The 25,050-nt window shown below is 37.9% G+C and overlaps 3 protein-coding genes across 5 annotated transcripts; 2 read left to right on the top strand and 1 right to left on the bottom strand.

Moving 5' to 3' along the window:
• Nucleotides 1–87: 87 nt before the first annotated feature.
• On the top strand, nt 88–16,657 carry LOC117904464. Of its 3 annotated transcripts, none has more exons than XM_034817074.1 (8): nt 88–380; nt 1,233–1,437; nt 11,157–11,280; nt 11,398–11,738; nt 12,784–13,789; nt 13,874–14,368; nt 15,418–15,599; nt 16,260–16,657. In XM_034817074.1, exons 1-8 carry the CDS (start codon nt 298–300, stop codon nt 16,341–16,343), a joined length of 2,520 nt encoding a protein of 839 aa, XP_034672965.1. In that variant the 5' UTR covers nt 88–297; the 3' UTR covers nt 16,344–16,657. The 3 variants fall into 3 exon arrangements, with proteins under 3 accessions (XP_034672965.1, XP_034672964.1, XP_034672963.1); XM_034817073.1 differs by having other exon boundaries at nt 89–380; nt 12,784–13,799; nt 13,842–14,368; XM_034817072.1 differs by having other exon boundaries at nt 90–380; nt 12,784–14,368.
• Nucleotides 16,546–18,391, bottom strand: LOC117904466 (peptidyl-prolyl cis-trans isomerase CYP26-2, chloroplastic). Its single transcript, XM_034817075.1, has 2 exons — nt 17,427–18,391; nt 16,546–16,813 (listed from the first exon to the last, which is right to left on the bottom strand). The coding sequence occupies exons 1-2, from the start codon at nt 18,293–18,295 to the stop codon at nt 16,711–16,713; spliced, it is 972 nt and encodes a 323-aa protein (XP_034672966.1). The 5' UTR covers nt 18,296–18,391; the 3' UTR covers nt 16,546–16,710.
• Nucleotides 18,392–22,857: 4,466 nt separating this feature from the next.
• LOC117904346 lies at nt 22,858–24,766 on the top strand. The gene is made up of 4 exons (XM_034816924.1): nt 22,858–23,178; nt 23,327–23,448; nt 24,156–24,305; nt 24,422–24,766. The coding sequence occupies exons 1-4, from the start codon at nt 22,960–22,962 to the stop codon at nt 24,561–24,563; spliced, it is 633 nt and encodes a 210-aa protein (XP_034672815.1). The 5' UTR covers nt 22,858–22,959; the 3' UTR covers nt 24,564–24,766.
• Nucleotides 24,767–25,050: the final 284 nt, after the last annotated feature.

Raw genomic sequence — 25,050 nt, forward strand, 5'->3', positions numbered from 1 at the left:
AATTTCTCCGTTTCACTACCAGTTAAAACGACATCGTTTAATTTTCTTCGTTTTTGTACTATACTCAAAAGACTACGGACCACCACCTTCCGCCTCCACAGATTTTAAAGAACTGAGATTTGATTATTTTGATTTGGAATTGGAACTGAGACTAGGGTTTCGATTTTCTCTCTCAGGATTTTACCCTATCGTCCAAATTCACGCGTGGACCTCTTCAATCAATCCACTACAAAGAAGCTTTGGCATTTCTAAACATTCTAAAAGACTATTTATTTTCTCTGAAATTGGAAGAGAACAATGTCGGAAGAGGCTGAGAAAAGGCTTCAGTCTGTCATGGCCAAGCTCTTCCATCCCCCCAAGTCCAAACCCAACTCTCCCAGGTTAGCCTTTTTATTCTTGCTTCTGAGTGTTTGCCGAGAAAATTTAGGGAAAGAAATAGATATTCAAAATTCCTGGACCTGTTGGGTTCGGAAATGAGAAAACAGGAAACTCCACGCAGCTGGGGATGTTATTCAGATGGGTTTTTCATTTTTCCGATTACGAAGACAAGGAAAATCGCAGTCTTTTTTATTTTGTGTGTTCTTTCGTTTCTTTGGCGAACAATCAGAGGTTAAATTTATCTTTCTCTTATTTTTCGTTGGTGTTTGAATCGTGTTTAGGGTTTTTTGCAATTTGAATCGAATTCATCGCCTACGGGGTAAAGATTTTTATAATTTCTATTTGCTTAATTTTAATCAAAGCTAATCCAAATGTTTTCCTAGCTCTTGTTTGATTGTAGAGAAAAGGTAAAGGAAGAAGAAAAAACAGTATCTGTTTGAATCACATTAGAAAAGTTGATCAAAACAGTAAGAACGCACTTTTAAGAATTCTATGACGCAAAATATTTCATTTTCTTTCTATATTCCTTGGTTTCCTCAGCAGCTATACAGAGTTTAACACAATATTTTTTCTCAATTCTCATTGTTCTACAGATGTTCTTGTTTTGTAAATGAAAATACAGTACAGATATTTGGTTTCTTTTCTATAATTTTTTTTCTTGATTTAGTATTTTTACTGTTCGGGGTTTATGTTTGCTTAACGTAATATCTTGCACCCAACTGCTTTCGGTGATTCACTGGATATTCTTGATAAGGGTTTATGCAATTTGAAAGTGTATGCATTAGCTCAAGAGCATGTATGTACATATTCTTTTTGCAGTTTTGTTATTTGTTTGATTCATTTATGTTCTCCAGTGATAGTTCATCTGATGGTCAATCGTCAAAAGGCAAAAAGCGCCCAAATCCAATGTCTGCATCCGCAATTGAATCAAAATTAAGAAAGGATATTCAAAAGTCAACTACTCCAGTACAGGCTCCATTGTGCAGGCCATGGGATCGAGAAGATCTCATGAAGAGATTAGCTACATTCAAATCTATGACTTGGTTTGCTAAACCTAAGGTTCATTCTGGAGCCCACTTTATTATAGCCTTGTCTCCTGTCTTATTTTTTGGAATAAAAAATATACAAACTTAGCAAAAATTTCCCATATACTGTCTTCAAATGCATATAGCATTGGGTTTGAATTTATGCCATGATGGGATCCTTATTTATTTTTGTGATCTGGAGATGATAAGAAAGGAGGGCTTTAATTTCATGACTTTTGGTTCTTAAAGCTTCGTGTTTTTCTTTCTTTATATCTGTAAGTTACTTTAGTTTTTCTGTTTCAGTTCAAGCTGTGGTTGCTTCTTTTAAACTAGTCACCAAGCACATGCTATGCATGTGCAACACATTTTATTTTATTTTATTTTTATCATAAACAAAATATATATTAATAATAATAAAAAAAGTATAAGAGAAGGATAAGAGGTCCTTCCCTCGAAATACAGAGTTTGATCAAAGTAAGACTAGACACCTCCACTATACAAGAACCTATACACAAAGGCATTAACCACATATCTCAAAGTCCAAATTGCATAAATCATGTCAAAAGTCAACTCATCTTACTATTATCCATCCCTTATGAATCACAAACTGAAAACCAACTGCATTGAATGACATTAAGTAGAACTCCTCTTACTTTCAAGTGTACTTCTTTAGGCATTCTTAATACAATTGCTTTTACTTATAAAAAAAAAAAAAAAAAAAAGTGGAACTCCGCTAAAAACAATAGTACAAGAGGCCGAAAGAGAGGAGTAGAAGTGAAGTAAGTCCCACAACATCTCTTCTATTTTTTTTTTTGATAAGTAAATGAATTTCATTAAAAAAGGGGGAAAGAGACGCTAAAATAGCGACTCTAAGTATACAAAACCTATACACCCGCCATCAAAGGCCAAAAGACAAAAAACCTATAGCCACAAGCCTACTTAGAGCCCAACCAATCAATAAAATTAGCTATAGTTAGAGGGCAATCGTCTATGAACAACTTAGCCTCAGCCCATAAAGTAAGAATAAAAGATTGTTTCAATCTCTGAATTGACACCGACTCATCCTTGAATGCCAAACGATTCCTCTCCTTCCAAATCGTCCAAAAAATGTGAAGAGGAGCAGCTCTCCACACCTTCTTGCGGTCTTTACCCATGAAGAAGCCATTCCAACTCAGAAGGGTCTCTCTAACTGAAAAGGGCAAAACCCAAGACACCCCAAATAAGGCAAAGAGAAGATCCCATAAAGCCCTCGTCCTGGAACAATGAAGAAGGAGGTGGTTTATGGTCTCCTCTTTCTCAAGACACATAAAACATCTGTTCGCCAAGGCCCATCCTCTTTTCTGGACTAGATCCAATGTTAAAGCTTTGCCCCACGTGGCCTCCCATGCAAAGAAACAAATCTTGGGCTGCACATTCGCATTCCAAATAAAGCTTGAAGGAAACAAAGATGAACCACCCGCTTCAAGAGCTATATAAAGAGACTTGACCGAGAATTTACCGCTCTTGGTTTCAGTCCACGATACCATATCCTCCACATCCTCAATAACTCTTTTACTCTGATCCTCTCCATAAATCTTTCTGCCTCCTCAACCTCCCAGTCATTAAACGCTCTTAAAAAACAGGGGTTCCAACCCCCCAACCCCCCTCAGCCAAAGGATCCCATATATCTGCCACCCTCGCTTCCTTCTCAACCGTCACAGCAAAAAGAGAGGGGAAGGTCATACACAGAGGAGACTCCCCACACCATCTATCCCTCCAGAAGCTCACCCTTCTTCCATTACCAACTATGAAAGCCATCCTATCACTCACCAACTTCCAATCCGCCCTAATTCCTTTCCACAAACCCAAACCATGAGCCTCTCTCACTTCCCGCGAGCACCATCCCCCTCTAGCTTCTCCATACTTCCCTCTAATCACTTGATTCCACAAAGCCTCTCTCTCATTTGCGAAACGCCAATTCCACTTAGCAAGAAGAGTCTTGTTAAGGAGGGATAGGCTTTTGACCCCCAAGCCTCCTTTCACCTTGCTTAAACACACCAACTCCCATCTTACTAAATGGGGCTTATGCTCCCGGTTGCCCCCACCCCATAGGAAATCCCTTTGAATTTTCTCTAATCTTCGTCTAACTGAGCTTGGTAAACACAACAATGACATTAAATAGATGGGTAAATTCGATAAAGTACTACGAATGAGAGTCGCCCTTCCTCCCTTGGACAAATATTGTCTCTTCCACATAGTTAACCTTCTTCTGAAGCGCTCCTCCACTCCATCCCAAACTGTGACTGACTTAAAAGGAGCACCCAGGGGCATCCCAAATAGGTAGTTGGAAGACTACCCATACTACATCCAAACTCCTCAGCCAGATCATCCATACTCTCCACCCTCCCTACTGGAATTAATTCACTTTTTTCCAAATTTATCCTCAATCCAGAAACAGCCTCAAACCACATGAGGAGCCAACTGAGGTACGTCAACTGATCTTGAGAAGGTTTACAAAACACCAGTGTATCATCAGCAAACAGCAAGTGGGAAATTAGGACCCCTTCTTGGCTCCGACCTTTTACCCTACAACCAGATAAAAAATCTCCCTCTACTGCCCTTTTAATGAAAACACTAAAGACCTCCATAGCAATGACAAAGAGGTAGGGGGAAAGGGGATCACCCTGCCTCAAACCCCTGGAGCTTTGAAAATAGCCCGTAGGGGTTCCATTGATCATCACTGAGAAGCTTGCAGTGGATATACACCACCGAATCCACCTAATCCATTTCTCCCCAAAGCCCATTTTCTTCATGATTGTGAGAATAAAGTTCCAGTCCACTTTATCATACGCCTTCTCTATGTCCAATTTGCACAAAATGCCGCTCTCATTATTCTTAAGGGTCGAATCAATGGCTTCATTGGCTATCAACACTGCATCTAGGATTTGTCTACCCTCCACAAACGCCCCTTGAGCTTTTGAGACCACCTTTCCAACCACTTTTTTTAGCCTGTTGGCTAATACCTTGGCTAGCCACTTGTACAAGCTTCCCACCAAGCTTATAGGCCTATAATCCCCTAAAGCTTCAGCCCCTACTTTTTTTGGAATTAAGACCATAAATGTTGCATTTAGGCTTTTAACAAATTTGTCATTTTCGTGAAACTCCTTAAAGAAGCTCATCACATCAGCCTTCACGAAATCCCAAGCAAAAATCCAAAAGGCCATAGAGAATCCATCTGGCCCCGGGGCTTTATCCCCATTACAGCCTTCTAAGGCGTCACGCACCTCCTCTTCCATAAAAGGAGACTCCAATGCACTGACGTCCAAAGGCTCTAACATCTCAAACTGCAGCCCAGAAACAGAAGGTCTCCATTCCCCCGGATTAGACAACAACGTCTTAAAAGCATTGGCGATCCCTTCCCTGATATCATTTTCCTCCGTGAGCCACGCTCCGTTAATCTTAATTCTGTCCACATTATTCCTCCTCCTATGTGCGTTGGCCATTTTGTGGAAAAAACCGGTATTTCTATCTCCCTCTTTCAGCCACACTTCCCTGGATTTTTGCCTCCACGTGATTTCTTCAAGTAAGACCCATTTTTTATACTCTTCTTTCGCTTCGTTTCTGGCTTCCAGCTCTTCCAATGACAGCCTGCTGGTTTTCTCCTTTGCATCCCAATACTCCATCTGCTCCAGTGCCGTATTCTTTCTATATTCAACCCTTCCAAAACTGTTTCTGTTCCATTCCTTCAGCTTAGCCTTCATAAATTTTAATTTTTCAGCCAAGATAAAACTTGCAGATCCACTGAATCTGCCTTCCTCCCACCATTGCTTCAGAAGATCCTTGACACCTTCAGCTTTCAACCACATATTCTCGAATCTAAACGGGATAGGGCCTCTTCTCATACCCCCACCATCCATAAGAATCGGGAAGTGATCGGACACGGGTCTTGGAAGGAGAAACTGCCTCGCATCTCCAAAATGGCTATCCCACTCCTCATTAACCAGAAAACGATCCAACCTTGAAGAAGACTGATTACCCGCTCCTCCAGTCCATGTAAAAGGGCCCCCCACCATGGGCAGGTCCTTTAACTCCAGATCTTCTTTCACTTCTGCAAACCTTCTCATAATTGAGTTCAATCTCCCTCCTCTGTTACACTCTTCCGGACTCAGGATGGCATTAAAGTCCCCTGCAACGCACCACGGCCCATTCCAAAGCCCCTTAATGGCCCCCAGCTCTTCCCAAAAACTCTCCCTCTCCCTCCTTAAAATTGGCCCATAAACCCCAGTAAACGTCCATATAAAACCATCCTCGCAGCTCTTAAAAGTGCACGTAATAGAGAACAATCCTTTTTGCATGTCAACCAACTCCAGCATCCTGTTGTCCCATATCACCACTATTCCTCCGGCTGCACCCCTTGAGTCTATAGCTCCCCATTCAATGAATCTACCCACTCCTAAGCTCCGAACAATGCCCGTGGTCATTTCCTGAATCTTGGTTTCCTGTAGGCAAACCAAGTCCACCCTATTTTTCCTAATCAAAGCTTTGATCACCTTCCTTTTGTCGCAATTATTAGCCCCTCTTACATTCCAGGTGAGCATTCGGAGCTTCATTTAGACCTACTCGTGCTTCCCCCTCCTTCACCTCCTCCTCCACCTCCAATATAGTTCACAGTCCATTCCAATTTTCTCAATTCTCTTTCGAATTTTGACGTCTCTAATTTTCTCCTCTTTGTGCCATCCAAATTGCCTTTTTGAATCTTCCTCTCTTTCATTCTCTTGAGCAAGAACAATATTTCCCCTTCAAATCCCTCCGTCGGCATTCCTAGATAACGGCTAAATTTAGCCAGGCTACTAGACTGCCAACACAAATCCCCCTCTTTGCCCCTCTCCTCCTTATCTCTTCCCAAAACCCCCACTGATAATTCCTCGGTATTCCCAGCCTCTCTACCCACCATGTCCGAAACCTCAGCCTCCCTTCCGTCCGCCAAAATCATTCGTAGCGGGTCCATGACTGCACCCCCTTCGTCATCAGAAGCTGTTCCCCGGTCGGAAGTCCTTGCCATGACGACACCTTTCCCGTCCCACCCAGAAGGAGTAGAAAAGAGAGAGATATCCCGTTTCCCCAAAGATGAGAAAGGAGAAGAGGTTTGATCGGAATACCTGGAAGCCTCCTCCAATAACGCCTCGTCAGTGTTTTCTAAGGAATTGACGACCGGACGAGGCGATCCTAGCTTGAACCCAATCAAATCCCCCTCCTGCTCTCCGCCACCACTGCGTCGCCCATCGGGAGCCCTAACCCCTTTTGCATTCTCCAAAATGGATATTCTCTCCCCCGTCCGGCCTTTAAAAAGCTTTAAATTGGGCCGGCCCATTACCTCTGGTTTTTTAATCCCTTGGCCCTCTTCAGCGGGCTCTCTTTCCCAGCCCGAATCATCTTGCCGGCCCAGTGGCATAAAATCTCCAGGCCCAGAGTGCAAACTCTTCCCCCCAGCTGAAGATCGGTCTCTTTTTGACCCGTCAGTCTCTGATGCTGCTCCCTGCACAGTACCAGAGGGCTGAACTTTCGTGCTGCAGCTGCCTTCTTCTGCGTTGTACCTCTCAGCCACTTTTGCAGGTTCCCCATACATCTTTTCTCCCACCCTTATGAATCCAGCGCGTGTAACTCCTTCTCCGTCATCCCTGACCTCCCGCTCCTTGCCCTTATCTTTTCTAATGGCCGGAACCACTTCCGACAGGCCTGGTTTTACCTCCCACCATAGCTGGAGAGCATAACAAAAAGATCCCACTACTACTTGCATGGTACTCGGCCATTCTACGCCTGCATATCTCACTGAAATTCTGGCCCACCTTAGTTCCTTGAGATTTGCAGTATTTGCATCCACTTCAGCGAATCCCCCGCAACAGTCTCCTATCTTTCTGAAGGCTTCCTGACTCCAAAGGTGCAACGGCAATCCCATGACTCTTACCCAAACACTCTTGGCTCTTTCGCCATTTTGAGAACACCCCACTTTTGGGTCCCACCTGTCCAAATGCATAGTCGATTCCTTGAACCATCTGTTTCCTCTTAAAAGCACCTTGTCTGCCTCGTCTTTATTCTCAAACTCGATCAGCAAGAGAGGACCCCCTAGCCTTGCGAACTTCAGTCCTCCTTTAATATTCCAACAGGTTCTCCCCCAACTTTCAAGAGCATGCATTTCTGAATCCAACAGAGGGTTATGTCCCCATCTGCCAACCAGACATCGGTCCATTAACTTCCTCTCAGTTGAGATGTCTTTCTCTCCCAACTGTAACCATAGTGTTTCCCCTGCCTTTTTCACTCTTGAATTCACCACATCGACATAGGATTTTTGGGCTTTTCCTTCAGATTCCCCTACTGTATTCCCTGTCCCATAAGAAGTAACATTTCCCCTAGACTCAACCCGAGAAATAACCCCCAGAGAGCGAAGCTTTTCAGCCAGCAGAACCCATCCTCCCAAAATTCCTTTTCCTTCTGGAAACACTAAACAATATCTCTTTGATTCCAGGTCAACCACGGAACACAATAAAAACCTACCTGCCTCATTTGCTCGACTTTCCAACTTAAACCTCCTTCCTCCATCTTCCCACCTTTTGACCAGACCCTGCACAACAAGACCCCTACAGCAAACCTCCACCCCTTCCAGCAAGCAGCACAAGCTGAGACTTCCAAACCTGACCCACGAAGTAAAACCTCTACTCCTTTCCACAATGATTCCCCTACATCTCTCCCCAATCACCTCTACAGAGATTTCAAACGATTTTGAATCCACTGCAAACCAACATCTGCCTCCTCCCTTCATTTCTATACTAATTTATCACCATAATAGACAGCTTTGAGACCTCTGCATTATGCAAATCTGCCAGCTGGCTTTTGATACGATACAACATCTCTTCTATTATCCACTTTTCCTAAAAAATTCTAGCATTTCTCTCTTGCCACACAATCCACAATAAGGTGAGGCAAGCAATTTGTCAAAGAGTCTTGCCTCTAATTGAATTCCTCAATCCTCAAAAAGAAATAATCATCATATCTCCAATACCCCTAGGCGGAACCCAATCCATCCTTGTTGCATTAAAGAGTTTATGTCATAGCCCTAAAGTTAATGGGCAATGTAGAAAAAGATGGTCAATTGATTCTCCATATCTTTTGCATAAAATGCACCAATGAGGACTAAGAGATTTGTAGAGTATTTTTCAACTGTAGCATGTCATTGGTGTTTACCTTCCCATGTGCTACCAACCAAGCAAAGGCTTTGACCTTGGTAGGGGTTTTTGATTTCTAAAAAAAATTGGCTAAAAGGAACAAGATAAGATTTGAGAAATTGGACAAGGCCAAGAAATTTTTTTTTTACTGTGAATAAGCCTGAGAAGGCCAAGAAAATTTTTTTTACTGGGAATAAGCCTGAGAAGGATAAAGACCAGGCTTTTGAATCTACAACAGAATGATACAAGTGCACCGAGTTAAGTAAAGACACGAGTCTTTCAAGAAGTTCAATTCCTATATCAATGAAATTGCGATAGAAGTTAAATTTCCAAGAGAGCGGATAGGACTTACCAAAGAGGACTGAGATGGTGAAGGTTTTCACTGAGATAACTCTATAGAGACTTGGAAATTGTGGACACAAAGGTTGGTCAGCCCACCATAAATCTTCCCAAAATCAGATTCTCAAAATCTATTGTCAATACACATTATCTCTGTATAGCATTGTAGAATGCTTGTGTAATTGTCCTCTCAAGATATGGAAAAATTGCCTTATGAATGAAAAGATTGAAATATGAAATACATAAAAAACTAACTTCTAGATGAATAGGATTTGGGAATGAAGATGTATAAAATTGAAGTATTGAGGAGTTGGAAAGTGAATCATTGTTTTCCAAAGAGGGAGTTGTGAGCAGTTGCTGCTCGAAGAGGGAGTTGTGATCTATGTTAAAGACTTTTTATAGATCTAATCTCTAAATGGTTCCTGTAGATGATGTTGATTCTGTTCTCCATCTAGATACCAAGGAAAGGGAGAGTTTTCCATGTGGAAAGGAGTTCTTTTTTATCGATGGAGATATATTTTCTTTACTAGTATATCCTTTATTTCACATTAAGATATATTTTCTTTACTAGTATATTCTTTATTTTATATTAAAAACCAGCACATTTTAAGTGTAATTTGTTGGAAAAATATGATTTTTTTTCCTTGAGTCAAATTGTTTGTTGGGACACCAAATAGAGAGAATTGCTTTTGTTTTTTAGTAATATAAATAGAAGAAGCTTATGCTTTGGATGGATGAAATCATATGTTTTATGTTACTTCAGCTTTGCAATTATCTTACATTTGCATCTATGTGCTCTTGGATAAGTGAATGCACTTTGCTTGAAAGCGATCCGTGCTTGTCTCTTGTGAGCTGCCAATAGATTTCCACCATCAAATGACAAGAATAGAAGATGGCAATATGGTGGGAAAATAAAAACAAAATGCAACCACTCAGCCTGTTGAGATTGAGAACTCTCCAAAAAGGGGAGAGGTAACCTCTTGTGGAATAAATTTCCCACATCTTTCCAAATCAAATTTCTACAATCCTAATCCAATATCACCAAATCCATTTTGTTGATCACAGGGGAAGGAGAGAATGAAAAAATTTAGTCCCTTGTGTCTTCTTTCATAACTCAACACCCTTAGGTTGAGTACTCCTATCTTGTTATGTACAGAAAACCTCCCATCAGGCCCATTCAGAAAACTTGGCACTTGCCTAACAAATGCCTAAGCCAGAAACCTGTTGTGTCTAGGTCAAGTCTCTTGCTTTGATGAAAAAGCCCCCTGTTTAATCCAGTTGTTTTAACATAGCCATGGTCCAGAAGATGGAAATGAAAGTTTGAGTCTTATTATATGTTCCATAACACCTCAGATTCCCTTAATGCCATTAGGATTGTCAGTCATTTTCATTTTTCAAGTAAGTACCCTTCCCATGTTCTTTATATATTTTTAAGGCTGCCTTGCTTCTTCCATCTCCCTTGCATCTCTTACATGTGTGCTTCCCAAACTGGTCACTGCATTTTAATGGGTTAGATGCAACTGAAGTTAGCTTTTTAATGTTACATTTGTGAAATGCAACCCATACGAATGTTGAACTTTGAATCTTTAAAGAAATTAGCGTTTTATAAACCATCAAGCTTGAGAACCTTCTCTGATGCTGATTCAGTAGTGAATAAGGTACATATCTAGGATGTTCCCTTTTTTCTGCTTGACAGTTCATTCATAAAATGTTCAACGACATGGTAACAAAGAGTCACTCAGAGAATCAATATTTTTCAATTTTTTTTTTCACTATGCCTTACTTTCTGGTAACTTCTAATTTTCTTGGGATATTGAATGTATGCAGTTTTCCATTTGCCTAACTTCTACATTTTACATATGAAACTCTGGAAGCTTGAATTTTTAAGCTCAATTTTTTATTTTATTTTTTTCATGTGGAATTACATGAAATTAATTTTTTTTTTTTTTTGGATATACAAAGTTAATTTAAAATTTTCATCTCTTCGTTGGATGTTTCATTTCGAAGCTTTGTGTTTTCACTTTTAGAATCCTTTTTTTTTACCCTCATAGTTTTCTATCTGCCTCTTCAGAGAAACTGTGTGGTTCCTTGTCCTTCTCTGAATGAAAAGAGGGTGTGCATAAGTTTGTTTTTAACTTGGTCCAATTTCTATATTCATTTGGTCTTAAAGTTGTTTCTTTTGAAGTAGTAATGATGATGTCTTCCATTTTACCAGGTGATAAGTGCTGTAAATTGTGCCAGAAGAGGCTGGGTGAATGTGGAAATGGACATCATAGCCTGTGAAGCCTGTGGAGCACGTCTTCTCTTTTCTACTCCATCATCTTGGACACAGCAGCAAGGCATGCCATGCTTCTCTTTCCTCTCTATATCATGTGCTAATAATCAATGATTTGACTTGTGCAGCAACTGTTGTCCTTTTTATAACTGGATTAAAACTTTTTCATTTATTCTCTCAGTTGAGAAGGCAGCCTTGGTATTCAGCTTAAAGCTGGATAATGGACACAAACTACTTTGCCCATGGATGGACAATGCCTGTGATGAGATGCTAGCACAGTTTCCACCTGCAACAGTTCAAGATTTAGTGGATGGTTACAAAGAACGATCTTCTGCTCTTTTGCAACTTGTAGCCCTTCCCTTGATTTCATCTGCAGCCATTAATTACATGAGAAGTCCTCAGCTGGAGCATTTTCTTAGACAATCTTCAGTGTTGGAATTTGGCAGTGTGTCTGCGGATTCTTCTCAGACAGAATATCTTGGAAGTGAATGTGATGCAGTTTCTGCTAATTTGTATTTTCAGGTACCACGCTTATATGCTTAGAGGGCTATAGATACTAAGCTGTTTCTGATATCTGTACTTTATTCTAAATATGTGTATGTGGGTAGGGCTTGTAGTTATTTGCATTTGATTGTATCAGTGTTGTCTACTGATTTTTTCCCCCCTTTTTTTGTATTTTATTTTATTTTTTCATGAGAAATGAAGAATATCATATATAGGAGAGAAAATTTAGAAATAAAGATGAGAGATCCTTCAACAAAGAAGCAGTACAAGCAGAAAGGAAAAGAAAAAAGGCAGGAGAAAAAAAGAAGAAATAAAAAACACCCTATAGGATGCCCCTAGCAATCATTGCGCAAGTAAAGGTGTTACTGTTCCCAAGAAAGCAAAGGACACTTGAGTCTCCTCTTTTGTGAAGCCTATCAGCTTCCCTGTTCTGATGTCTAAACTCCTCATATTTTAATACTTTTATTCATAGGCATGTATGTTTGTGTATATATATATTTGTGAGAGAAAAAATGATTCCATATAGTCTCAAAATTCTCTGCCATGCATTCTTGGTCATTAGCATTTCTCTTTCTCCCTCCTTGAACCTTATGGCTGTGATTAAAGCCAGCTTATTTCTGTCCCTTGTGATGATTACATCTAATTCACTGGTTATGCCTGTTGTAAAATGAGAGATAGCTTTAGCATCATGCTCATTTTCTTGTTACTGGTAATTCTTAGTAATAGCTTTTATCTGGAAGTGAGTTTGACATTGCTTCTCTCTTATTTGTCTTAGGCTCTCTTGCATATGTGCTTCCTCTTAATTCTCACTACTTAAATGATAATAATGTTTCATGATACTATTTTGAATTTTATGTAGTGTTTATGCCAAACAACAGGATTGGTGAACTGGTGATAGTGAAAATATTCCATTTGTGTTCTAATGAATTTTAAATTACAAGATCTTCTGTTTTGTGTTCTTGTTTCTGTTAAATGCGCCCGTTCATGTTGGTTGTGATTTTCATTTCTTTTTTTTTTTTTGGGATGCTGGATGAAGATTATTGATGTTTTAAAGCATGTGCAGGCACAAAAGCTCATAAGTTTATGTGGTTGGAAGCCTCGCTTGCTGCCTTATGTGGTTGACTCCAAGGATCAGCAATGTAAATCTGCTAAAGATGTCAATCATTTGGATCTGTCTCGTATAGTTGCTAATATGCAGACTCCTCCAATTAGCATCCACTCTTCTGCCACTGATAAGAGTATGCAAGCAAATGAAGATCCCATGGCATCTAGTGAACTACAGTCTGAGCATTCTGTTGTTCTAGAATGCAGCCTTTGTGGAGCCACCGTTGGATTATGGGCTTTCTCTACAGTTCAACGTCCAACAGAGTTTTTTAGATTAGTTGGAAATTCAGAAGTTACTGGTGAAAGCAATGCTTTTCATTGTAAAGGAACTGTCTTTTGCCCTGTCAGTGGTGCTCCTGGAATTCAGGATTCAGGAAAAGAAAACCATGTCAACAGTACTGAAGCTGTCATGATCGCTGATGCAAATGGTGCTAGATCATCAAATGAAAGATTGTTGAATTTAAATTTGACAATTGCAGGGGGTCCTCCACCAACGGAGCAAAACTTCAGAGCAACAATTTCCATACCTGTTATAGGTCAGAATTTAAGGGCACGGTTTTCTTCTGATCATGATTTTAGGGATCGTAGCTGTGTTAATCAAGAAAATAGTCCATCTGGTGCCAATAAAAAGGGTTTATTTCTGGAGGGAAAAAACCACACAGAAAACACTGTCACTCCACAAATTGCCCAGCCAGAATCCATTGTCCTCCTAGAAAGCAAAAGACATGGTGATGGACAATTTAATGCTACAAGCAATGATCAATCTCCATGTTTGAATAACAACATCAGTGAGGAAGATGATGCATTTAGAAATAGTAACAATCACATGTCATTGGAAAGACCAAATGTCAATCAGCAGGGACTGGGTTTTCCTGAAACTGGTATGCATGATTCTATTTTCAAAGTTCAAACGCAAGATGTAGTACAAAGTTCTGGTCAAAATAGCAAGTTGGCTGAGAGTGCAGATAATGTCGGGACAGTTAACTCAACAGCAACTGAGAGTGTAGATAATGTCAGGACAGTTAACCCAACAGCAACTGAGAGTGTAGATAATGTCGGGACAGTTAACCCAACAGCAACTGAGAGTGTAGATAATGTCGGGACAGTTGACCCAACAGCAATTGAGAGTGTAGATAATGTCGGGACAGTTAGCCCAACAGCAACTGAGAGTGCAGATAATGTTGGGGCAGTTAACCCAACAACAACTGGGAGTGCAGATAATGTTGGAGCAGTTAACCCAGCAGCAACTGAGAGTGCAGATAATGAAGTTAGAGATTCTTGCATGACAAGTGCAGATGCTAATATGACAACTAGAAATGCAGAAATCAGTGAGGATGATTCATTAATGGTGGTTGGGGCTGATGATTGCAATCTTCAGCAGATTCATGGAACTGATAATGCCTGTAACATACACATAAGAGGAGGAGACAAATATTCTGAGGTCCAAAACATTTTAAGCACTCAACCAAATAGCCAGGGTGACGATTGGGTCAAAGACAGAGGACAGATTCCTGTAAATAACGAAGCTGTAGCCTGTGGCATAGGTAAGCATAAATGTTGCTCGTCTTTCTGCATCCTGATCATGAGTGTTGAAAAAAAAAAAAATGTTTATTGGTTTTTTGCTCGGTTCTGCATTCTTGGTTCAACAATCCACTTTTATTGCTATTATCATACTTCCTCATGAACTAGATGTAAATAGTACAGCATTGATTCTAGATTATTGCATGTTCTTTTAGTGATTACATGTAAGGATGTATGTCATAGTAGCATTTGGGAGAACCTTTGGAGGTCACATATGAGGATGTAAGTATTATGGTTGCATTTGGGACAACCTTTGAAGGGTCAAAGTAGGCTTGTTAGCTCCAAAAGTTTTTTCCAGTAAAAATTTGGTGGTGGAAGAACTTATTATGACCTTCTAGAAGAAGCCCTTTTCTTCAAAAGATTAATTTGATAGAAGGAAGGGTGAGGTTCCTTTTTGAATGGGGAGTTTGTAAAACCAGAGAGGAAGATCAATTGCCTATTTAGCACAGTTGTAACTTCCAGTGAATTGCCTTCTTTGAGAAGATGTTTGTATTCAACATGTAAAATAATTTTGAATTCTGAAACTTCTTTCTCTATGCATCTACAAATGTGTCTCCTAATTTTATTGAAAGGAGCTTTTAGGCCTCAAACCTCTTCTACTTTGCAATGTTTTATTGGTAGTGGAATACATTATAAAACTCTTTGACATTCAGAAAGAGCTTTAGGCAAAATTAAAAAGCCACACTAAACAAGGCTTAGGTAATAGAACTTAAGACATCAGTTTTATCTCTATAATTTGGTGCTATTTCCAAATGTGCCTGCTTTATTGTTGAGATGATTGGAGCACATAGTATATCATGTTACCGGTCTCTGCACATTCTTTTATCCAGATTCTTTGGTTATAATTTGGTTGGTGGCTCGGAACAGGTATTCCCTCCTTTGATGACTAGGAGCTTTGCCTCAACAACTTGTGGTTTTTGCAACTGATCATGACATGCTTTTTTATGTTTACATTTTCATAAAGATATTTAATTTTTAGCAGAGATTAACCATGCTTCCTTTATTCTTCTAGCAAATGATCTGAAGCAACAACCAATAGATAAAGCCATGGAGTTTGATCCAATCTGGCAGCACAGACACTTTTGCCCATGGATTGCAGCAGCAGGCGGTGCAGCACCTGGATGGCAACAAACTCTCTCTGCTTTACAACAGCAGAAAGATTTTTCTCATCCTTCACCCTCGAACATGATCAAGGTATTTCAAAACTTCAATACCATTGTTAGGGCAGTAAAGCACATATCCGTCTTGTGGTATCACATGGACCAAGGAATAACAACAGGGTTGAACCAATTGGGTGGTAAAGTGCATATACATCTTGTGGTATCACATGGACTTAGGAATAACAGTAGCGTTGAACCAGTCCCACCTAGCATGATCCTGTAGGAACCTATCCTGCCCTAATCTTGCTGTCTCTAAGATAGGTATTTAATTCAAACACATCTCAGATTTGTGTTGAGTTTGGAGTACTTGTCTATGGTATTGAAGTGTAGCACACTCAGTGAGCGACTTTTCATGAATATTAGATACAACAATGATGATGATGTTAAGTAAAAATATTTCTAATTAGTCCTGGGGTTTGAAATTTTGGCTTAGCACTCCTGTCCAAATTTTAAGTATATTAAATCTGAACTGTTACCTTTTTTGGATAGGCAAATCAAAGTAAATAATATTAATAGAGTGCCTAACCCAGTAAATATATTCATGATTTGAATTATTATTGCCTGCATGTCCACCCAGGCAAACCCACTCACTCCATATTTCAGTGAGAACCTCAACATATTCTAGTCTTTTGTCTCTGTTTATTGTAGTGTCATCTTAAAGTGAAATCCTTTTTCTCTGTATACTTCTGCACAGGTGGATGATCCCATTGCTTCAGTTAGAAAGCTTTTCATGTCGTCATCAGAAAAAAGAATGAAGCGCACTCATGGATCGACCTAAAGTGCTGTATGCTGAGTTGTTGAATTTGCTGTGTCCAAAAGAGGTCCTCAAACATCCCGATTTCGCCAGTTTTGGTAGGATGCTTAGGTACTTGAGACAAATGTATTTCCATAGGCATGCTATCCCCTTTTGAAGTCCATAAAATGTCAGCAAACCTGTGGTAGTACCGTAGTAGCAGCTTTGTAATTTACTGCCAAACTAGTTGAGAATTTAAGATGCATTTTCCCTACATATCCAGGTCTACTTACACAATGATACAATGTAAGTGGAGCTATATCGAGTCATAGCAATAGAATTCATTCTGTCACATGAAATTGTACACTCTATGACAAAATCAAAAGGCAAAAATTGGGAACATCTTTCTCCGCTATTGGATCAAGCCACAATTTGTGATGAGCACCTTGGAATAAGGGCGGTTGAAGCCTCTTTCTGCAACCGTTGCTCTTTTATCTCCGATCAACTTGGCAACCCTGCTCATTAAACAGTGAGAAGTTCTATCATCTCTCTAATCATTTGTGGCTTTCATGCTTGGTTTGTAGGTTGGATTAAGGGTCATAAAGTTGTCAACACAAGTTGAATCCAATACGTTTTTCACAGGTTTAAATTGAGTATGATCATATTTGAGTTTAATTCGTTTAATAAATAGGTTGTTTTTGTATTAACATGCATGACATATGAATATCACTCTAGTTGATTTATTTAATAATCATGTTAAGTAGATTGATTATAGTTCTAACATTTAAAATTTGATTTTAAATAAACATTTCAAGTTAGGAAGGTTATCATATAGACTCATTCAAAATCTAATTTGATTCGACTATTGAATATCACGTAATTATTAAATGAGTTAAATAATTAGATTAGGTTCGGATTTATATTTTTAACTTGATTGTTTTTTATGTCGTGTTTTGGTTGACCTATTGATCTTTTAATATGATACAAACATCATCCACCAACATTAAGTTGAATCATCATTTTAATGCTTTGTTTTGGGGAGAAAAATAATTGATTTTCAATATTGTAGGCCTAGAAGTTCTCTGATGTATTCATGTTGTGGCTAAGGCTGTAAGAACCGAACTCTACCTGAAATAAGGAGAACCAGTGTTCTCTTGCACAGTCTTCACCTGCCCAATTTTCTTCACAACTTCCATACCTTCCAATACTCTTCCAATTACCAAAGTTGAGGTATCTAATTCGGGCGAATCCTTGCTGGTAATCACAAACTCTGTTCCATTGGGGTCCGCTCCGACATCCTCTTCATCAATCTCCAACTTCCCTCCCCTCGCAACCAGCTTTATTTTAGGTGGGGGTTTGGTTGGATCCCTCACAACAATGCCCACACTCCCTGCCAAATTCTTTGTTCCTGGGCACTTCTCATTCATTTTCTCCCATTCTGTTACCAGACTCTCAGCTGCCAAATTGCTTCCCGTTCGCTTTGCAAGCTCGGCATCCACACCATAAGACCTCACCCCACCATGTTGCACATAGTTTGGCATGATCTTCACAAACTCCTTTCTTCTATAGCTAATGCCAGCAGCCCCACTAACTAGGCCACTGAATCTAGCAGCTCCAGCTGGTGCATCATCTCCATATAGGCCTATAACTATTCTTCCTGCCGGCTCCCCATCAATTGATATATCAAGGAATGCTCGCTTAGTTGGAGCTTTAGCAGTGCAATTTGGAAGAGCGTTCTCTTGTAGTCCATCAGTTTTATCAGCATCAACTGCAGAACCTTCTTCAGCCCGTGCCCTGGATTCCACAAGTGCAGAGCCCAGGAGAAGAAGCAAGGAAGAGTTGCTGCAAATTGTGAAGTCTCGGCGGGAGAATTTGCAGTGTTGTTTGAGGATGGGAGGAGATGGATAAGTGGGTATGTTGTTGGGGGCTTGTGGCAGAGGAGGAAGGGCTGGTGGTGGAGAGTGAAGGAACTGCAGAATTTTAGAATTTGGCAACATTTTTATGTGAGAAGTCGTTCCTCCCGAGTCCTCATACAAAAGCCCTTCTTTTGACTTACAAAGCGAAGCCTCTCCTTGCCCCCAGAGAGATTGTGGATAAGAAAGATAAAAGGCGAAACCATACATGGTTTTGGAATGTGTATTTGTAGATCATGTGGCGCCCCACATGGGTTGGGCCATCTTTTGATTTGTGCAAAGGCACTGAAATTTAACTGGGATTGGATTTGAAGTTGGAGTTTGGGCCAAAACATCTCTTTTATGCAAAAAAAGAAAAATAAATAAATTTAATTATCTTATCAAATTTATATTCAAAATAATACTTTTATTGTCACATTGGAGTTATATCATTAAAAAAAAAGAAAAAAAAATTAAATTGAAACCTCAATCATCAACTAAGGCTTCATTCTTTAATTGAAGTTTCAATTGATAATTACGACTTCAAAAGAAACCAGTTTTACATTTGTAATTAATAAGATTATTTGGTCCCATAAACAAAAAAAAAGGTTAAAAGAGGAAATGGGTGTGAAAAACTCAGCAAAACAATGGCTTTGATGTGATCTTTACCAGCCAAATCCTTGTGTACAATCATGGGTAAAGAGAGGTAGGGTGCTAAATTGTACAAAAAACATTAAAAAAGATCAACATATGTTTTCTTGAAGTTGATACTGACTTGTCTCCATAGAAGAATATATGTAATAGGTATACTCTACTTGATCAAATCAATGGAATAGATTAACTAATTACTTAATGAATATATTGGTGGATGAGGAAATTTTTCAATTAAAAATGTGCATATTTTGAGCTTGGAACTAAAATTTATTGTAAGATAACTAAAAGTCAATGATTTTAAAAGTGGTTAAAACAACTTCTTAATGCTTAAAAGTTTTTTTTTATAAAATTACGGATTTGTTTAGTTACTGTTTTTTAAAATGGTTCTGAAAAACAGTTTTGAAACTTGTTTTATATTGTTTTGTTTTAAAAAACAAAAGTTTGTTTCAAAATTTAAAATGTTTTTAACTTATTTTTAATATTTTTAAATATAATTTTTATATCTAGTATTTTATTTTTAATTATTTTACATATATATATATATGATTATTTTTTTAAACAGTTCTTAAAAAACAAGTGAAAACAATATAAAATAATTTAAAAAAATAAAAAACAAAAAAAAATTAATTGTCAAACGGGTTTTCTTAATTTTTTATTTTGAACAACAAAAAAATTGTTTTCGAAAACAGTTATCAATCAGACTGTATATGTTTGACAAAATTTAAAAAACACATTTTTAATTTATATCCAAACATTAAGTGATTTTTTATAGGACTTATTATAATAAGGATATTACAAAAAAAAAAACATTTTAATCAAATCACTCTTAAATAAATTCTAAATTTGAGTCAAACTCCAACAATCCATCTAGATTACAAAGGTTTATTTGTTTTCTCAATCAATAGTTTCATCAAATCTTGTGATGCAATTTTGATTTGCTTTGTTGTAATTGTCATGAAAGTCTCACAAGAGAACAAATCAAAAGCGAGCTAAAATATTGGTATGTGCTAGAAAACAAACAAAGCATGAAGATCGTACTTGTCCACAATCACAATGTACAACAAAATAAAAACAATTAAAAGAATATCAACTTAATACCCTTTCGTCCTTGTCCACAAACATATTGAGAGACCTGAATGCTAAAGTCTTAATTGATTAAGATCATGTTAGGTGGTCTATTTAACCCAAAAATTTAAACTGTTAGATGAGTCAAATATATGTGGTGGGCTAACAATGAATTGTTGTGTAAGAGAGTGGTTAAGAGTCTTAAGACTTAAGAGCAGTACTTACCCCTTATTCAATGTGTCTCGAGGGGAAATTAAGCTAGTAAGGAGAAGATGGTGTCAAGCCAAATTGCTGGGGCATGGTACCAAGGTGGGTCGGACGAATTTACCTCAGATTGTAAGACGGAGATTCAAAATTTTATATTAAAAATGAGACGGATAGCCGAAAAAACCCATGATCCAATTTCTAAAATGGTGGGATCACAATCAGGAGTTATTATTGGACATTAGAAGGATGCAATTGCAAAGCACATATCCAAGCATCCATCCACATGCATGTGCCATTTAATGGGGGTGGCAACTGGACTGTCCTATCTGTTTTCTGCTGTGTGATACTTTGCCCAGAGCTTCAAGTAAAAACCCATTATTGATGGACCAACACTCTTGCTGCTGTTCTTTCTTTTCCTTCATTGTGAGTAATTGCTGGATGATGGATTATTAATTAGCTAGCTAGCTAAAAAAAAGGGGTAGAGGACAATGGGTTCTAGGGTTGGTAAGGACATAAATTAAAGCATTCTTGTGTTTAATGGCAAAGTCCTTGGCTTGAAATTCTTAGGAAAACTTGTCCTTCAATTTTGCATTGTTCATTGTGGTTTTATGCTACTATGCTTTATTGTATTAATATACAATCATATACCAATAAATATGTCGTGATTCGAAATGTTTGGCCTAATTTTTCTAAAAGGTTTTTTTCCCATTTTTATTTTTTAAATTCTTTTTAAGAAATATACAATATTTCCTAGTGTAGAATATTACAATATTTAATAGGTCAAATACCCCTAAATAGATTTACAACCAGTTTGGGAGTGTTTCTATTTGGAGCGATTTTACAGAAGTATTTTTATTGGAAGTGTTTTTAAGAGAATCACATTCCAAGTATTTCTTAAAAAATAAAAAATAAATTAAAAAATTTATAGGTGATTTTTCAATATTATAAATGATTTTTCAAAATTTTAAAAATATTTTCTAAATTTTCTAAAACACTTAAAGGCATATTTAGCAACTATTTTTTAAAACAGTTTTCTATTTTCTTAAACAAAAAAATACGAAAATCATTTTACAACCAAAAATCATTTTCTATTTTTTGTTCTTAAGAATAAAAACATGATGTTTTTAGATAATATCTTCTAATTATTTTTTATCGTTTTCACTTATTTTCAAATGATTATTTTAAAAAATAATTATATAAATAAATAAATATATATATATATATATATATATATATATATACAATGATTAAAAATAAAACATTAAATATAAAAATTATTTTTAAAGTACATTTAAAAATATTAAAAATATATTAAGTTTTCAAATAAACTTTTATTCTATAAAATATCATTTTTCAAAAATCATTCTTAAAAATTTTTTTAAATACGATTATGAAATAGGTCTTTAATTTATTTTATTTAAAAACATTTTTTAGACTAAAACTTTTTCCTAAAATTAAGATTTTTAGATTTCCTCTTTTGGTTTCTTCTTATTTCTACCACTAACATGGAACTTACTAAATTCCTTCAAATTGAAATAAGCTATTTTATAATCTAATAAAAAATAATTTTTTTCCTAAAGATAAGCCACTTATATAATTAATCAATTTTATGTCAAAGCATAAGGTGCCACTTAAGTTTGTGGGCTACACAATGGGAGTAGAACCTAAAAAGAGAAGGCAAAATAAATAGATACCCGAACGAGCCGGAGAGAGACAGACAATGGGAAAAAGCCAGACACAAGGCCACAACTCTCTGACGACTCTGCCACCCTTTCCTCCGTCATGGCCGGAGTTTTTAAAATTGGTGGTGACATCACAGCCATTGATTCAACTCAAATTATTTTAATCAACAGCCTTCCCCACCGTACACGTAGCGCCCATCCACTACATGGGCTGTCTTAAACCTAGGTATTTTTTTCTAAGAAATTATAAAATATGTAAAAGCAAATTAAGACCACACTTCTAGGAAATGTTTTTAAAATTAAATATTTTTTTTAAAAATATTATAAATAATTTTTCAACATTAAGAGTGAAAATCGTTTTTTTTTAAATTATTATCAAACGAGGTTCTGATTGCATTAATTATATTCGAAAAATACATATTACTTCAAAAAATAATAGAAAAAATAGAAAAAATCCAATGTGGACTGGGATACTAGAAATGCTTTCTCCAAAAGATGCATGGTCATTAAAGACCCCATTTGCAACTCCATCTAAAAAATAAGGAGTCGTGTTTGCTTTACTATTTAATGAAGTTGACCGACCTTATGAAGACTTAGATAAGTCTCGTCTACTTTACTATTTAATGAAGATTCCTTAGCATGCCATCTCATTTGATCTATGTTTCTATTTATATAACAATTTATGAAAATAATTTTTATAATTTTCAAAACAAATTACTAAGAATTAAAATTTTATTTCATGTTCGATTGTTTCGTCTTGTGAAATGATATCGTGATTTACTGTCGTTCTTGTTCATGTTTCGATTGAAACTATGAAAGAAAAGATAAATGATTTGAATTGATTGAACACCAAACTCATAAAAAGGGATGTCTAGTGTGATTAGGTTTGAAAGTGTAAGAATTATGATGAGGCTAGATTTCTCAACAATCATGTCACTATATGATTAAATAATTCGGATTGGGTGGGCTCAAGTCACTGCTACATTCACTCTATGTCTTAACCTGCCCAATCCAATTGGGCCAACCCCTAGAGAGGTAGGACTTAGGAGAGAAAGAGAAAGAGAAAGAGACAAGGCTCAAGTATTCTGCATTTTAAGATTTGACAAACCCCCTAACCCGTCAAAAAGTTGAGCCAGCAAAAGAGAGAGAGAGAGGGGTGCAATGGATATGAGAAAAATAGTAGTAGTTGTTGAAGATGTGGAAGCAGCAAGAACGGCTTTCGAATGGGCTCTTCACAATCTGCTTCGTTATGGAGATTTGATCACTCTCCTCCATGTCTTCCCCAAGAGGTCCAGAAGCAAGAAGAAGCTTAGGCTCTCACGCTTGAAAGGCTTCCAGTTGGCTCTCTCCTTCAAGGACATATGCAGCGACTTCCCTAATGTAAGATTCTGCCTCAAAACTCGAAAATTCCCTCTTTTTTTCTTTTGTATTTTCCTTTGTGGGGTTCTTTCCGTCGTTTTATGTGACTGATCACCCTCATGTTCGTGTCTATATGCATACCATAATTAAATGGTTAGTACTATTACAGACAAAGATCGAGATAGTTGTCACAGAAGGCGACCAAGAAGGCGATAGGATCGTTGCCGTGGTACGAGAGATCGGTGCTTCAGCGCTGGTCGTGGGGCTCCATGACCAGAGCTTTCTTTACAAGTAAGTTGATTAATTACTGCATAATTCTGGAGTTTTCAGTTCATTGCCTTGACGGAGAAGAAGAAGAAGAAATGGTCAACTGTTTCTGTTGGTTTTTTAGCAATATTGTCTCAACCATTTTTTTCCCCAATAATGCAAGTGATTGGAGAGTGTTGGGCACTCACAGAAGGCATCCATAAATGTTGGGCTCCACAAAGGAAAAAGCTCCGTGTGACTCTTAGGAAGAGTAGATGCCTCTGGAGCACCCTTTTTCTGATGTGGATCTCAACACGAAGCATCTTGGAAAGATCGCATTTGTGATGGGGCGGTATGGACCAAATTAACCCAAGATCATATGGCTCAAAAAATCATAGAATCATCATCACCACAGTATGGGTGGCTGGGACCCATTTGGGGTTGGGCCCTTGTCTTCCCATATGAGGCACCCTCATGGGAAGACAACCAAATATAAAGATAAAAAACATTTGACCATCACATATATTTCTGCGATTCAGTGCATACATGTGCTCTGTGGTTAATGGAGGGGTCCATGAATTCCACATGAGGCAAACATAAGCTCCAAATACGAGTGGAGAGGATGAAAAGCATACACAGACAGTAAAAGCTTTGAATCTTTGTGGAGTTTGCGCTGGTAGTAGAAGAGAAGAAAACGATATTGTAAGTAAGTTTGTAACTCAATGTAGGGTTTTCTTTTTCATATGGTGCAGGTTGGCAATGGCCCACAACAACATAGCGAGCAGCTTCAATTGCAGAGTCCTTGCCGTCAAGAGCAATGCAAACTCATCACCAGACAGTTCGTCAATACCAGACAGTTCAACCAACATGGACTTTTCCCAGATCGATCTCGCTGGATTACAGTGAGATTCTTATCACATTCTGAAAACTGTTCTAATCTCTAACCACCCCTTTTAACATAGTCTAAACTATAGAATTTAGGGCCTTGTAATGATCCAATTGCGTCAACATTTTGCAGTGTCCCTGACCCCCTTCCCCCGAAAATTCGATACCGAATATGTCCAAGCCCTTCTGCAATAATATGGAGATCAAGCGGCAGCTCAAGGAGGAAGAGCAGCTCGAGGGAGGAGGCTCAGTTTCGTCTCATTAGAAGCACATAGCTCTTTGTGTTTTTTGTTGTCACAGTGATCTTGAAGGGGTCTGAATGTGGGTTTGATTTTTTTAGCTTTAATAATGTATGCTTTACACAACACACTTGCATATAGAATAGTCCAATTGACTTCATCCAGTTCTCAGCTGATGCTTAATTACAAAGTTCTGACCCCTGTAACATCTTGCTATGGCATTGTCTCTTTTGGCACAACTAAGAGTGACCCTAGCTTCTCTTTGATTCATCGATTTGGTTGTCCTTCCACAGGAGTGGAACAAAAAGGAAAAGTTTTCTTATCATTTGATTGTAATTTAAGAACTTCTGTTTTTCTAGAATGTTTGGTTATCAATTTAGTGACATATTAAATTACTAATTTTACTAAAAGCTTAAATAATTAAATAAATAGATCCACAATGTCCCATTATTAAATGAATCATTAAGAGTAAGTACTAAATAACCCGAGGTTAAGTTTAAAGTCATATACATTTCGACCTACT

The sequence above is a fragment of the Vitis riparia genome, chromosome 17, assembly GCF_004353265.1.
Source record: "Vitis riparia cultivar Riparia Gloire de Montpellier isolate 1030 chromosome 17, EGFV_Vit.rip_1.0, whole genome shotgun sequence".
Classification (NCBI taxonomy): Eukaryota; Viridiplantae; Streptophyta; class Magnoliopsida; order Vitales; family Vitaceae; genus Vitis; species Vitis riparia.